At 42.7% G+C, this 15,190-nt stretch overlaps 1 protein-coding gene across 2 annotated transcripts in view; it reads left to right on the top strand.

The window, feature by feature from the left end:
* Positions 1-15,190, top strand: part of POLR3G (RNA polymerase III subunit G) — a 46,169-nt gene that overhangs the window by 12,891 nt on the left and 18,088 nt on the right. The window contains exons 3-6 of one of the 2 annotated variants that reach the window (XM_068247826.1): positions 1,843-1,972; positions 4,209-4,277; positions 9,423-9,476; positions 14,089-14,150. In XM_068247826.1, the coding sequence (XP_068103927.1) occupies positions 1,843-1,972; positions 4,209-4,277; positions 9,423-9,476; positions 14,089-14,150 (315 nt within the window). The remainder of the gene's footprint in view (positions 1-1,842; positions 1,973-4,208; positions 4,278-9,422; positions 9,477-14,088; positions 14,151-15,190) is intronic. The other variant, XM_068247833.1, reaches the window with a different exon arrangement.

The following is a 15,190-nucleotide window of genomic DNA, read 5'->3' as shown; positions in this document are numbered from 1 at the left end:
ACAGCGCTGCGTAATATGTCGGCGCTATATAAATACTTAAAAAAAAATAAATTGTTATTTTTAATACAGTTTCTCTTTAAAGCCATCATAACAGCATTTGCAGCACATTGCTGAAGATTCAAAAACTACCTACAGATATAGAGCCACAGGCAATGACCATTTTTGTTTCTGATAAAATGTTTCCCCTTGTTAAGCTGCAGGCAGGGTACATTCACTGCCTTATAAGTTCAATCAATGTGAACGAAAACAAAACTTATCTAGAAATGTTTGAGAGTGAATTTGTGAGTATGGATGTGGAAAAGACTTTTTTAATGGGGAACTTCCTGACCTGAAAAAATAAAGCATTGTGGCGTAACTACAGTTTATGGTGCCCCCCAGCAAAACCATTGTGTACACCCCCTTCACTTCCTCCCCTTGGTGCACTTCACAGCCTGGGGGCCCATCTGAGGCTTGGAACCCACTAGAGCGGGGTTTTTTTAGCGTTTAGGGAGCACTTTAAATTGCTAGCGCTTTCCCTAAACGCTCTGCCAATGTAAATAAATGTAACAAATTCCACAGTAGCGATTGCGATTAGCGCAATCGCAGGACATGCAGCATATTGGGAGCGTTTGCTCTTCAATGTAAAGTATTGAAGCCCAGGCAAATCGCTCATGAATTGCTACACATCGCTGATTTTTAAATTACTGCAAACTGTAAAAAAAAATTATAGTGGGTCCAGGCCTGACAAGGGTCATGAAACCAGTATAGCCAAAAATGCATCTGATCCGAAGGATGGTCCCTTGTATTGGAGGAAGGGAAGGTTAACGAGAGCATATTTTGTTTGCTGTGGCACTCACTCGTTCACACTTAGGGCGTTTTCCACTATTTTTCATTTTTTCTGCTCAGCAAAGCGCTGCCTGTACCAGTTTTAGGGCGATTTTGCTACAATGGAAAGTATAGGAAAATTGCAAAACTCTTAAAATCGCTTTCTGTGGCAATTGCATTCACGCTTTCATGAATACATTGTATGTATTCATTTCCGAGTGAAAGAGAAGTGGAAAAAAACAGAATCACTCTGCAAAAGCGCTTAGAAGCGCTTTACAAAAAATCGTAGTGCGCAGGTAAGCGCCGGGAGAGGAAAAATCACTCACAAAATCGCAAAACACTGGCCTCAGTGATTGCATCACAGGCAGCCCATAAAATAAGAGAAACCTGCACTACAGTGCAATTGGACCCATTCAATCAGTCTCCAATTCATTATATGCTTCATTTATTCTTTTATCTGGTAAGCGCAATTTGTGTTTTTACAAATCGTATTAAAAGAGTTGAATGCTTCATCATCTCAGGGCTGGTGCACACCAAGAGCGCTTCTGAGCGCTTTTAAAAATGCTAGTGCTTTGAAAAGTGCTTCACTAATGTATTTGTATTAGATGAATCACACCAGAGCAATGTGGTGTTTTTTTTTGTTTTTCTTTTGCAAAAACTAATCTCTTCCAGGTCAGAGTGTAGAAAGATAAAATCGCTACACAAAACTCTCCAAAAATCACGAGGCACAAATAGAAAATCGCTAGGCACATGCCTGGAGTTGCTTTTAAAAAATCGCTTAAGGGCCTGTACACACTGCTGCGCTTGCGCTGCACTTTTCAAATCGCATGCGCTTTTTAATCGCAAGGCCTTTTGAAAAATAATGAAAATCGTGAAGACCTGTACACACTGGCGTGATGCACTTTTTCTATTCTCATAAAGGCTTGCGATTTGAAAATCGCATGCGATTTTAAAAGCGCAGCAGTGTGTACAGGCCCTAAATGCTAAGCGATTTTTCTTGCGCATTAGGCCTTATGCTGTTTGTTTTACACTCCTCAGCACACAGAGTTCAAAGCGGCTGCTCTACCAGAAGGAGAAGAACAGGACTATTTACTAGCATTAAAGCAAGAAATGAGAGGAAATGTGAAAAAATTGGCATATTACATTAAAAAGGGTGCTGCAAATCAAGGTAAGTGCTTTTTATACATGGTATGCTTTCTTACTTTGGTATTTCTTTTTATAACAAAAAAAATGAAATGTAGAAAAGCGAATTTGTGACCTTCCCTGTTCCTTCTACTGAAATATCTGCTGTTCAAGGAGCTCAAGTGTGTGTGTGTGTGTGTGTGTGTGTGTGTGTGTGTGTGGGGGGGGGGGGGGGGGTGGTCAGGCAGCCAAATGCCCATTTTTGCTAGCTAGGCATGGTGTGGCCAGGTGTCCCCTAAAATGCCAGCAGCCTTTACTCACCTCCCAGGCTCCAGTGATGAGCAGCTCTAGCCCCCTTCGCTCTGGCCAGCATCCTCGCTCGCACTGCCGTTAAGTTCCGGGTCACGGCTTGATGAATCCATCAAGGTCGGACCCGACACTTGCGTCAGAACGAGCAGAGATGCCGGCCAGAGCGGAGGGGATCAGCGATTGCCGGGGGGACGTCAGGAAGGTGAGTGGATCCTCTTCTTGTAGAATAGCAGAAGAAAAAACACAGGGAGATCCGGGAGCCCAATCTGGTGCAATATGGTTAATAGATCGAGGTGTTGTAATAAACAGTAGAAAATATACTCACAAAATTGGTTTGCAATAAATGCAACCACTCGTGTCCACAGGTGGGGAAAATACCGTCCCCACTCAGCCTTTGGGTCCTAGAAGGTCGCTGCTCCAAAAAAGTGTCTCTCCCTCATAGCTCCCAACTGTCCCGCTTTTGGAGGGACAGTCCCCCTGTCCTCATTTGTCCCTTTTTCAGGACTTTGTTGCTCTTTCTATATAAATATATATACTTCTCTACTAAAAATGATTTACTTTTATTCCCATCCTTTAAACTAATATATTTCTAATTTTAAAATGTTAATAGGAAGGAAAATGAACCAGGATAGAAAGGACCAGTGCAGTTTGAATTATAAAACCTATTTTTCTTATGAAATCTTTCATGGTATGTGTGATAGGGGTGTGGCAGGGGCGTGGCTTAAGTGTCTCTTTCTCATCTCAAAAAGTTGGGAGGTACGCTCCCTTGACATGAAACCAAGGAAGCTGCACACAATTCAGCAAATACCTGATTCTGAGGATGCACAACTGCTCAGCACTGATAGGGTTTATGCCTCAGAATGCATTGGTGCTGTAAACACAAAAGACAAGAAATGGTTTTGTAAACCTCAGATTGAATAATATAATCTAACCCTGCCAGCGCAGGCACGTCCTATAGCGTGCGCCAATGGCCGGGAGCATGCGTATAACATCATGTGCATGATGTAGTGATGTCAGCAGAGGCATTTCTCTAGGTTTATTTGGCTCTGGTATCCGGCAGAGGGCTGGGCATATCATGCAGCAGCTGTACAGTGCTGCATGATATGCTGGCAATTTAGAAATTAGGAATAGGATCGCATTGTCAGCAGGCTCGCTTAGCAGCGCTGGTGACCAAGATTTGAACCCTGGCCAGTACATCATCTACATCAGTGGTGCTCAAACTAAGGCCCGCGGACCGAATGTGCCCCCCCCTGAGGCTTTTTTACCGGCCCCCCACACACAAAATGTATTATAGATGCGGTCAGCTACATCTTTAAATATTGGTGGTCCGCAAATGGAATGAAGCCAGAAGCAATAATTCATTGGTTTCCAATCAAATTCCACATCAGGTGACACTGTTGTCCAATTGGACTGAAGGTTGTCACCTTAGTATGCATCACTGTCTGGCCCGCAAAGACTTCTATGTATACTCCAGCCCCCCAGCAGTCTGAAGTATGTTGACCCGGCCCTCGACCCAAAACGTTTGGGGACCCTTGATCTACATGATGTCTTTATCTTCTCCCATGTTTGCATCAGTGTTCTGCAGATGCTCCCTCCCCCTTCAAAACTAGCCCTAGAGTGTGGTAAGGATGATCACTGAGATGCAAATATTTCCAACTTGCAGAATTATGTACATTTTTATGCAAATATATGTAGCTTGAAAATGGACCACTCACATCCCACCCAGGTTTAAATTGACTGGTCCATTTTTAAGCTGCATATATTTGCATACACATTTACATAATTCTGCATGAACTCGGAAATATTTGCATCTCATTGATGATCCCTAGTAGGGACATTAGATTGTGCATTTCATGAGGTACAGTTAATGATGTTCCATGTAAAGTGCTGCAGAAAAATCAGCGTTTTGTAGAAATGATAGACGGCTTTCTCCGATTCCACAGATTTTGGGAATTGTTACTTTGTCATTGCAGGTGTTGAAAGATATATAACAAAATATGAAATTGAAGCAGAACAAAAACTTAGTGAAGAGTGGTTGCCAGGTATGTCTTATTACCATATTAGCTGGGCTTTTAAAGACAGTGACTTTTTATTGACTGTTTCATATCATATTTGAAATGCATGTCACTGGCTGCATCTTTAGTTTCACATAAAGCTGTCCTATTGAAAATATTAGACCACTTGATCTATTACAATATTAGGCTAGAAACCCACTAGGAGAGCTTTTCTGAGCGCTTTGTGATTTGAAAAGCTCTAGCTAATGTAATGCTATGGGTGTGATCCCACTTGAGTGATGTGATTTTATAAAAATCCCCCATAGCATTACATTACCAAGAGCTTTTTCAAATCACTCATGCCTACAAAGCGCTCCCAGTGGGTTTCTGGCCTTAAAGGGGAATACTATCTGATGAAATGAAGGATAGTGACTTCAGAACAGCTACATATACCGTATAACAAAGCTTTCAGCAGACTTTAATACTGTAGGCTTAATTGTGTGCATGATGCAAGTACAGTATTTGCTGTCAGTCACTAATGGCCCATACTCCCGGGCTACAATTGTCACTGCAATACGCGGCGCGCGTGTTTTGGCGACAGGTCGCCCGTGAGTATGAGGCGCAACACGGGCCTGCACCCCGAACCGTCGCTCTTCGCTGCTGTCACCAGGCGATTGGCGCGGTCAATCGCCTGGCGACAGTTGCCGCCGCAACACGGGGTACAAGTCCAGATATAATTTAATTTCCCAGATTGTGACAGAACGCTTGTCATATCCTTGCTGGCTGTGATTATACAAACTTCAGGGGTTTCCTGTCCCACTCTTGAACTTTGCAGATTTCAGTCAGTCCGATTGTATATTGGCTGTTTACATGTATAGAATTCAAAGCAATTCAACACTTCCAGCCCAACTGGTCGGGTAATTGTCTAAGCGTTTACTTGCTAAAGGCTAGGTAGATATTTCTTAATTAAATGTCCAGGTTTCTTTGGCTATTCAACGTAACTGGTCTATTCAATGCAGACAATGGTCGCTTCCTTGCTGGACACTGAATGCAAATGTAATTTACATTGACATACAGAAACTCAAAATAGCAGCTTCCTTCAGCCAGGTGACAATTACACCCCAAAGCCAGCTGGCTTCTAAGAGACATACACATGTGACATAATACACAGCAGACAGAAAATGTGAAAATATGGCTTTCACGAGATACAATATGGCTGCTATGTTATGACCCCACCCCCCAGGGGAACTTTTTCTTGTTACAGGTTTTCTTTAACACAGACCATAACCTAGAGTTGGGTGGTATTGGGGAAGTGGCCAGCCATCAAGCATCATGATGATCTCTTCACCATCCCCTTCCCTTCATAACGAGTGTGCCTAACATATCTTAGCCTGACCCTTTCTGAAATAAGTGTAGCCAATACTATTACTCCCAATATAATACTGTATTTTTCAGACCATAAGACGCTCTGGACCATAAGACCCAACTAGGTTTACAGAACAAAAACCCAGGGTAAAAAAAAAAAAAAAAAACCTGGTGCGTCCATGGTGCAGGGATGTCTTGTGCGTCTTCTCCCCTCAATCCCCACCCATTATTTATTTATGTACCTCTTATGTACCTCTGTCGCTCCTGTGCCCCCCTATGTCAGTGATCTGCAAACTTGGCTCTCCAGCTGTTAAGGAACTACAAGTCCCACAATGCATTGCAGGACTCTGACAGCCACAGTCATGATCCATAAAGGCAAATTAATTGTGGAACTTGTAGTTCCTTCAAGGGACTCTGAGCAGTGACTGTGTGTATGCTTTTAAGCATACCCAAAACGAATTAATTATATCTTCACACCTACCGGCATGATGTTTGTAATTATATCCCCCTGGGTTCCTTGTATTTCATTGCATTGCACTGAATGGAGCTACCGACACTGGTAATAGTGTCGTCCTGCATAATACAATGCTGAATAAGGAATTCAAGATGGCGGCCGCGATTTCGATCGCAAAAATAGTGAAAACTAAAAGGCGTAGGGTGGTGGTTTATAGATCAATGGAAAGAGGAGAGAGAGCTTCAAAATGGTATGCATCTTTCCATAGTTACTGCACTGCTCGGAGTCCCTTTAACAGCTGGAGAGTCAAGTTTGCAGATCACTGCCCTATGTGCTCCTTGTGACCTCCTGTGTCTCCTTTGTCTTGTGTTCTCCTTGCTCCCGTGTCCTCATCTGTCCTCTTGTGTCCTGTCTCAACCTGTGTCCCTTCTGTCCCCCGTTGTCCTCCTTTTCCCTCTCCCACTGTGTCCTTTCTGTCCCCCGGTGGCCTCCTCTGCCTCTCGCCTGTGTCGCTTCTATCCTCCTTTGCCCCATCTCTTCTGTCCCCCTTTGTAGCCTGTGTTTCGTGCCCACCTAGTAGATTATATACTTACCAATCGGCTTGTAGGAGGGCTGGAGTTGAGTCCCAGGATGAACTTCTGAGCAGGGTGGATTCATTAATTTTCTCTGAGTGCACGCCACAGCTCCAGCTTCCCAGCACTCGCTTCAGCCTCCAGACGTTTTTTTTCTTAAAGGAATGTGCAAAACGCACTGAAAATCACTTTGCGTTTTGTAGTGTGAACTAAGCCTAAAGGTGTCTGAAACTCTGACCCTGATTACTAAAGCATGATAATGACCTCCCAGGATACCTTGTCAAAGCTGGCCCTTCCATAGGGCTGGGTGAGATGGGAGTCTAAGGTGGCAAGATATGGGGAAGGGGAGGTAGCATTGCCTGTGGATAAAATATTCAGCATTCATTGGTTTTACCTTGAATGACATTCAATATCAATAGTTAATATGATGAATATCTTCAGTTTTGGATGAGACTTATGGTATGTACACACTTGCGATAACAATCATTTACAAGGAACGATAGTTACCAGATGAGAAATATTGGAACGATTGGAATGCAACGATAGGATGAAGCAATAATCATACACATATTAACTATCGTTCTCACAGAAAAGAACGATCAGAGGGAAATGTTGGGTACATATTTATATAAAATAAAAACAAACAAACATGGGGTTACAATAGAAAAGAATATATGATAGTTAACTTGAAAACAAAGTTTGTTTAAAATGCATAATGTAACAATCGTTACGGGCCGTGCTACACAGGAAGTACGGAAGCTGGGTACAATCTAACGCAGGCGCATTGGCCATTGTAACGATCGTGCTCGGCAGATAACTGTACACGCTATAGTTTTGTAACTGTTGTCGTTCAATATGATCCATCCTTTTGAATTTTCTCATCGTGCCGATATCGTTCGTCGTCGTACTTAATGATCGTTTGGTAAAGTTCTTTACCCGATTGTCGGCAAACCGATCGTTAAGCTGCTGTTTCAAACGACCATAGTCACAAGTGTGTACGTACCATTACAAGTAGATGCGTTACAATTGGTAGTACCCAAGGTTGACTCTTGCCATTAGAACTAGTTTCAGGTAGCAAAATGTTTAGAGACACAACTTTTGCAAGTGTGGATAGGACTAAATTACTTGGGAGTTGTGTGCCTTTAAATTACTGCTAAGCTTCTGTGCAACCAGACTCCTACATGTAGCTGTCTTCATGCACTTTGGAGCAAGGACATCGAGCGAACACACCAAAGCCACATTTTAAATCCACAGGTCCATGTTAAAGGGGGATGGTGCTTGCTGTGGCGAACATTACGGAAAGTCGTGCGCAATCGCCAACGACTTGCGTAATGGTCCAGTCCATTACTGTCAGTCCTGTATAGAGTAAAACAAATACCTTTCCTTTTGCTCTCTTCCACTGAAAGCAAAAGCCCCTCACCCACATTCTGTGTCAGGTCAGAAAGGAATTTCACACGTGGCCTACCTCCTAGGCAGAGCCATTTGGTGCACAGCTCATTCCCCAAAGGAACTAGATCCATCCAGTAAGATAAGAGATTCCCTCCAAAATCATACAAACAAAGAGAACTTTTATGTATTTGTAATTCAAAATAGCCTTGTCGCAGAAAGACAAAAAACACATTTTCTGATACCTAGAAATCCGTTCTATCATTCCCCTGAACTACAATTTTCTAACTATCAGGAATCCGTAGGAAAACTGCTTTATCCGGCCTGCGTAGAGCGAATGCGATAGAATAGGCATGTGTAGCCTCGTTTGATACAGGGTCGCAGGCTGCTTATGAATATAGCCTCGGATTTGCGATGCACCAATCTGGGGCGGAGTCACACAGAGAATTCATAAATGTTACATTTTTTGCTCTGAGTCTGGGGGCGGCAACCTGCTGATTAGGAGGTAACCCCGTCTTAAACACACCTACTTTCCAGGTAGTGACAGCCCAAAACTCAGGTCCTATAAAAGTGGGGCGGGACCAACCCCGCCCAGTTCTCCAAATTCCATCGACCAGGAAAGTCCATGCAGGCGTTCAAGGAGAACAGACGCCTGCTGTGTTCAAGGACTCTTAACATTAATGCCTACTTTTAAACTGGACTCTTTCTTCATTCTCCAAATGGGCTATCAGCCATAACTAAGTAAGAACTTTCTAATTTTACCCCTTTATTTTTAAGCTTTGTGATATGTTAATTGGTGCATACAACTGTATGTAATGCATTTTTGTTATTAAACGTTTTAAAAATAGTTTAGCAGTTATGACCTGTTGCTGAACATACACAATCGTACCTATTCTCCTGAAATCGCTACCCTGTGTTTAATAGAAGTGTGCCTTTATAACCCGTATGCGAGAACCCGGCCCAGATATAATGATCTGACCCAGGTTCCTGCATACTGCTAAGGGTTAATAGAGCGTTCTCGACGTCCTAGTATAATTACAGTAGCGGGCTATGTAACCCGCTTGGTGGCAGATCTTTGAATTGTATGTGTGGGGTGAGTCCGTTGACGTCTCCGCGAGTCAGTTCATCAAATTGCGAAGTCGGGTTACCCTTTATGATGAGCAAAATGACCGCGTGAGAGGATTTCTGACACTGATCAATTGACCCCATCCGAAGTATTGGGAATTCCCACTCCCTGCAATTGTAATATTGAGAAGAAGATGACGGCTACAGCATTTGCTTTTCCATGTATCTTCATAATTACCCCCCACGCTAATTACAAAACCACACATGTATACATCTTTCCTCCCAATATGAGGGACAAAGTACGTGGTGCTTCCATTCATAGTTCTATAAGCATTTTGTTTGGATTGACAGACTGGCGATTGCTTCCAACGGAGATGAAAGCAGAAAAGAAGATCAAGAAACGTAGTAAGTCATGTCAATTTGTAATTGGTGAACTGTGAAATAATGGTATTCACCAGCATAATAATAATCTAACAAAGCAATGTAAAGCAAATTATAATGCAACATATTTTGGAAAACAAAACTTGCCATGATTTAAAGGACCCCTGAAAGGATTGCCTTAGTAGTAGGAAGCAGGGCCGGCCGAGGCTGGAGAGGCTCCAGCCTCAGGGAGCAGTGTAGGAGGGGGCGCACAATTCATTCAACTGTCATTCCCAATTGTGTTTGAAGCAGAAAGAAATAAGAAGAAAGGGGATACAAGACAGTGACTGCAAGCCAGATAACTAGAGATTAAGGTGTTGGGGAGGTTGGGGGCCCTGGGGTGCCTCTTAGTCTAATAGCAATCAGTGTGTGAAGGCTGGGGTGGGAGGGATGGAGGGGCGCACTTTGCTGTCTCAGCCTTGGGTGCTGAAGGACCTTGTCCTGCCTCTGGTGGGAAGCCTGCCTGCAGTAACACACTGCAGCCCTTGCATCAGATCGGAAGCTTCCAGCACACCGCAACACGTTAAAGTGCACCTAAACTGAGAGGTATATTGATGACTCCTTTTCAAACAATACCGGTAGCCTGGCAGTCCTGCTGATTTCTTTGGTTGCAGTAGTGGCTGAATTACACCTTAAACAATCATGCAGCTAATCCAGTCTGACTTCAGTTAGAGCACCTGATCTGCATGCTTGTTCAGGGGCTGTGTCTTATAGTATTAGACACAGGATCAGCAGGAAAGTCAGGAAACTAGTATTATTTAAAAGAAAAAATCCATATCCTTTTCACTTTAGGTTCACTTTAAGTGGAAGGCCCCATACACTTGCATTGCTGTTGCGGCACCCTGCATTAAAGAAGGGTAATGCAAGTGTAAAAGTCATAAAGCACATCTGAACTGAGGGATATGGAGGCTGACATATTTATTTTTAAAGAAATGTAGATGGCTGTCCCGATCCTCTTTCGAATACCCTAATGCTAGGTGTACACGATTTTTTTGAACTTTTTTTTTTTTTTTTCATAAAAGTGAATGGAAAATCTTCGAAAAATCGATCGGAAATCAGATTACACATGTTAGAAATAGTCAATCTGACAGCTAATCTGTCAGAAAATGTCATTGTGTGCACCTAGCATTAGCCATAGACCAGGAATAAGCATGCAGATCAAATTTGATTTGAAGTCTGAGGTGATTAGCTGCCTGCTTGGTTCAGGAGCGTGATTCAGGCTAGGTTCACACTTAGCAGAAACGCAAGCATTGCGGAAAACGCTGCATTTTTGAAAGGTTTTGTTGCATAATATTCAAAAACGCACATAATGAAAGTCAATGGAAATACAATGGTATGCGTTTTTCATTCGTTTTCCATGCGGTTTTCTATGCGTTATTCAAAAATTTGTATTTCAGCTTCCTGTTGTCTTCCTATTAATTTACATAAAATGCAATTGCAAAACATATATGCGTTTTTGTATATGGAAACCGCAAACTCATTAAAAGGCATGCAAAATGCTTGAAAAACGCATCTGCATTAAAAACGCTATCGCAATTGCACAAAAAATGCACACAACATAAAAAGAAACATGACCTAAAACACAGCCTTTCATGTTATGTTGTGTGCAACTAGCCTCAGACACGACTTCGAGATCAGCAGGCCTGCCAGGCAAGTGGGATTGTATAACCACTTCCCTAACAGAGTTTTTTATCCCTTCAAAACCAGAACGATTTTCATTCACCAATAACTTTATCGCTATTTATCACACTGAAATAAACTATATTTTTTTTGCTAACCACAAGAAAATTTATGCGTGCTCAACACCAAGCTTAACCCTTACAAGTCTGGCTGTGCAAATCTGGCTAAATTGGCTTATGAGGCATTGCTCATGCAAAAATGCATTTGCTTTCGCATGCCAAACTTTGCAGGGTCAAAAACGAATACCGCGGTTGCCCTGCGGGAATTAGTTCATGCTACATAGCACTATCCAGGAGCGCCACGGGGGAATCTTCCCAATGCCCCCATACAACCGGGGGGGGGCCTGCGGGCCGGGGGCCCAGGCTCTCTCACTGCCTAGGGACCACAGTGTCATCCCGGAGGGGGAGGCTGGGTGGCGCAGACGACCCCCCCCCCCCCCCCCCCCCCAAGCGTGGCCAGCGCCGGGGAGGGCCATCTGCACCCACCTCCAAAAATTAAAAACAGGCACTTACCTTAACGTCCATTGCGTTCTGCTACTGCGCATTAACTTGGGGGCACTGCATGGGAAAGAAATGAAGTGTGGGTCACCCCAAGCTGGGGCTCAGGGCTGGCTCACACACAACACTCCAGAAGGGGGGGGGGGAGGACAGGCACAGACAGCCCACTCCAGGGCTCACACCACCTATAGCAAGCCATCCACCACCTGCCTCCAAAGGGTAGAGACTGCAAAATGCTAACCACAAGAAATTGGGAAGCCTCCCCGTGGCGCTCCAGGATAGTGCTATTGCAGCATGAACTAATTCCCGCGTGGCATTGGATTTTGACCCTGCATAAGTTGGCATGCGAAAGCAAATGCATATTTGCATGAGCATTGCCTCATGAATAGCCAATTAGGCCAAATTTGCTTAGCCAGATATGTCAGGTGTTCACTTGGTGTTTAATGCACACATTCAATTCTTTTTGTAGTAGTACTATATTTTTTTGCGGGACAAACTAGGCTTCTTGGGGCAGTACTTTTTTGCTAAATATTTTATATGCATTTTACAGGGAAGAAGAAAACAACTTAAATTCACAATTTCTTAGCTTTCAGCCATTGTAGTTGAAAAATTTGTTATTGTTGATAAAACCTATTTTATTTGTCCCAGTTATTACAATGTTTAAATTGTGTCCCTAGTACAATGTCTAATGATATTTTATTTGGAAATAAAGGTGTGTTTTGTTTTTTTCCCTTCTATACTATACCAATAATTACAAGCCTTTATTTACAAAAGCGACAGTAATATACCCTCATGACACACATGCTAGGAAGTCCCAGAAATAACTTTTTATGTAGTTAATGTAATTTTTTTTATTCATAATATTTTTAACAAGTGTTTGTAGTAATCTATTTAATTTTTCTGTATGAAAATGTATTCTGTTGTATTTGGGTGTAGTTTTACTTTTTTGGCCACAAGATGGTGCCATACTAAGTTATGTGTTCTAAAAATAGAAGAGGAACCAAGTGTTAGTTGTTTATAGTCCAATGCGTTTTGAATCGGAGCCAGAGGCTATGATTCATCTCGGGCACGGAGATCGGGTTTGAGAACAAATGTTTCTCATTTCCAGATCACGGAGAGACAGGATTGCTACGAATGCCAACGGGAGACACGCGATGAGCGTGAGATAAGCGTGGCAAGAGTAAGGAAGTGGTTAAAAGAAAAGAAATATGGCAGCCACCATTTCCCCTCTGTTCAGGAGTACTTTATGCCCTTATACCAGTCTTAACTTTTTTCACCCTGTAAAAACACTTAAAATCATTTTGATTTTAGGGAATCCCTGCAATAATGTAGAGTGGGGATTTATTTTGCAGGAGGCACCTTCTTTAAAAGAAGGGGTCCCTAAAAACCTTATTAACTGTAACAGCCTCCCCGTTCCTCCTCTATAGTGCTCCCTATTAGCCTGTGCTAGTGTTTCTTATTATAGTTCCCACACTATAGTGCATCTCTATAACAGGGCTCCTTATTATACTGCCTCACTGTCATACTGTTTTTTTTGATTACTGCATTCATTATTCTGATCCCCAAATGAAGTACTTTTTCTCCCCACCAACTGAGGCCAGTCTCACCAGAGGGTGATATGCCAGGGATCTCTAGCAATGTCCTCAATGAACCCAGGGGTTCCAGGAAACCCTGCTTGAGAAAGCCTTCCCTATACACTAATCCTACTAATTCTGGGTTACCATGAGCTATCTGGGTATTATTTAAAGCAGCAGGGACAGCCATATACTAGTCCAGGAAAAAATCACACAAGTATATATAAATTTGTGTCCTTCTTACATAACACATGTAACACACTGTCCATGTTTATTTCGGTGAATTTTATATAGTAAATAAAGAGAAAACCGTCCTTGGCATTTTCCATTTTGACTTCTTCCGACTGAAGTCAATCCTGTCGTCATTTCCTTCCTTACACTTTTTTTTTTCTCTTAGAAAATACACTGTCATATCTAGCTTGCTTAGTAAACACATGGGAGCACAGCATAGATCGTATTTCAGCAGCTCACTGAGCTGCCCTCAGCCAATCAGTAAGGAGCAGAAATGTGGGAGGAGAGATGACAAGCTTCCTTCTCGTCTGCAATGTACAGTAAGAGCCAGGCTGACTGAGATAAGATTACAGAAGAAATATTTCTGATTAGATTGGAATGCCAGGGTAAGGTTGCAGGCTGCATAATGGACACAGAGCAGTGGGTAAATGGAATTTGATTTTATGGCTGACAAGCCCGTTTTTTAAGAGAAATGAGCTGAGTTGCATAGAACGGAAATCTGTTTACTTCTTTAGCCCAATGACCAGTATTATCTGGGCTCTGATGGGTTATGTGATTTTAAAAAAAATCACCTTTCATTCTTTGTGTTTACACTGTTTTTTTTTATTTTACCAGGTGTCAAAAAAGACAAAAATAAAAAACCTAACATAAATGTGGATGTCCTAAAGAAAATCGAGGTAAGCCATTAATAACCATGGCTGCTGCATCATTTTCTTAATGAAATGAATAAACGGTGCCAGTGTTAAAATGTACTTTACAATTCTAAAGTTATCATAATGCATGCATATAACGCTAACATTTTCTGCATCCCTTTACCGGTTAGACCCCCCAAGTGACTCATCACATAGATTCTCATCATCTCAGATTCTGAACCTCTTTTGAGCGACCGTTAAGCTACTTTCACACTGAGGTGTTGCGGTGCGTTTGACAATGTAGTCACATTGCTAACACTATGCAATTATATTGTAGTAATGGGTTATTGCATCAGTGCATTAGAAGTGCAGTGCGAGGAATCTGTTGGCATAATGCAAGGTATGCTGTGTGAATCTGTGTGCATCTGCACGTTAGGAATCATGTACTGTCATTTGCTGCCTGGTGGTAGTATTGAGTTGGACTACCCTGGACTTCCACCAGCTGGTGGCCTGTTACTATACTCCGTTTCCATTCTGGCCTGCGGGTAATTCAAGAGCACTGTCTGCAGATTCACACTTACTCCACCAGCTGCATCCTGTGTTTAATAATCATACTAATTACTTGATTATAAAAATACTGCCTCTTGCTCCAGCCAGTTGCTAGAAATGTGTTGCTCCAACGCCTGAGTATTCTGGATATTCCTAAAAACCTGATTCTGAGTTGCCGAACCTGTATCGGCCTTGACTCTTTCAGAGGCGGCCTTAGAGTAGGCGGGGCCTGGGGCAAGGGTCATATGTGGACCTAGAGCCATAAGTGTAGGCCATATACCATACCACCATGCTCACGGGCTTGTCCACTTCTAATGCAGTACGCCTTATTGTTTAAAAACAATTAAGTTTGTGTTAAAGGCCACTAAGCCAAACTGGAGACGGGTACTAAACTGGCTGGAGAGCTACGGATGGGTTCCAGGCTGGCTGGATTGGTAGAGGCTGGCTGGGGAGCTTGGGATAGATAAAGGCTGGCTGGAAAGCTAGGGGTGTGTACCAGACTGACTGGGGGTTGGTGCTAGCCTGAATGGGAAGCT

The sequence above is a fragment of the Hyperolius riggenbachi genome, chromosome 1, assembly GCF_040937935.1.
Source record: "Hyperolius riggenbachi isolate aHypRig1 chromosome 1, aHypRig1.pri, whole genome shotgun sequence".
Taxonomy (NCBI): domain Eukaryota; kingdom Metazoa; phylum Chordata; class Amphibia; order Anura; family Hyperoliidae; genus Hyperolius; species Hyperolius riggenbachi.
This window is presented reverse-complemented; position numbering and strand designations above follow the sequence as displayed.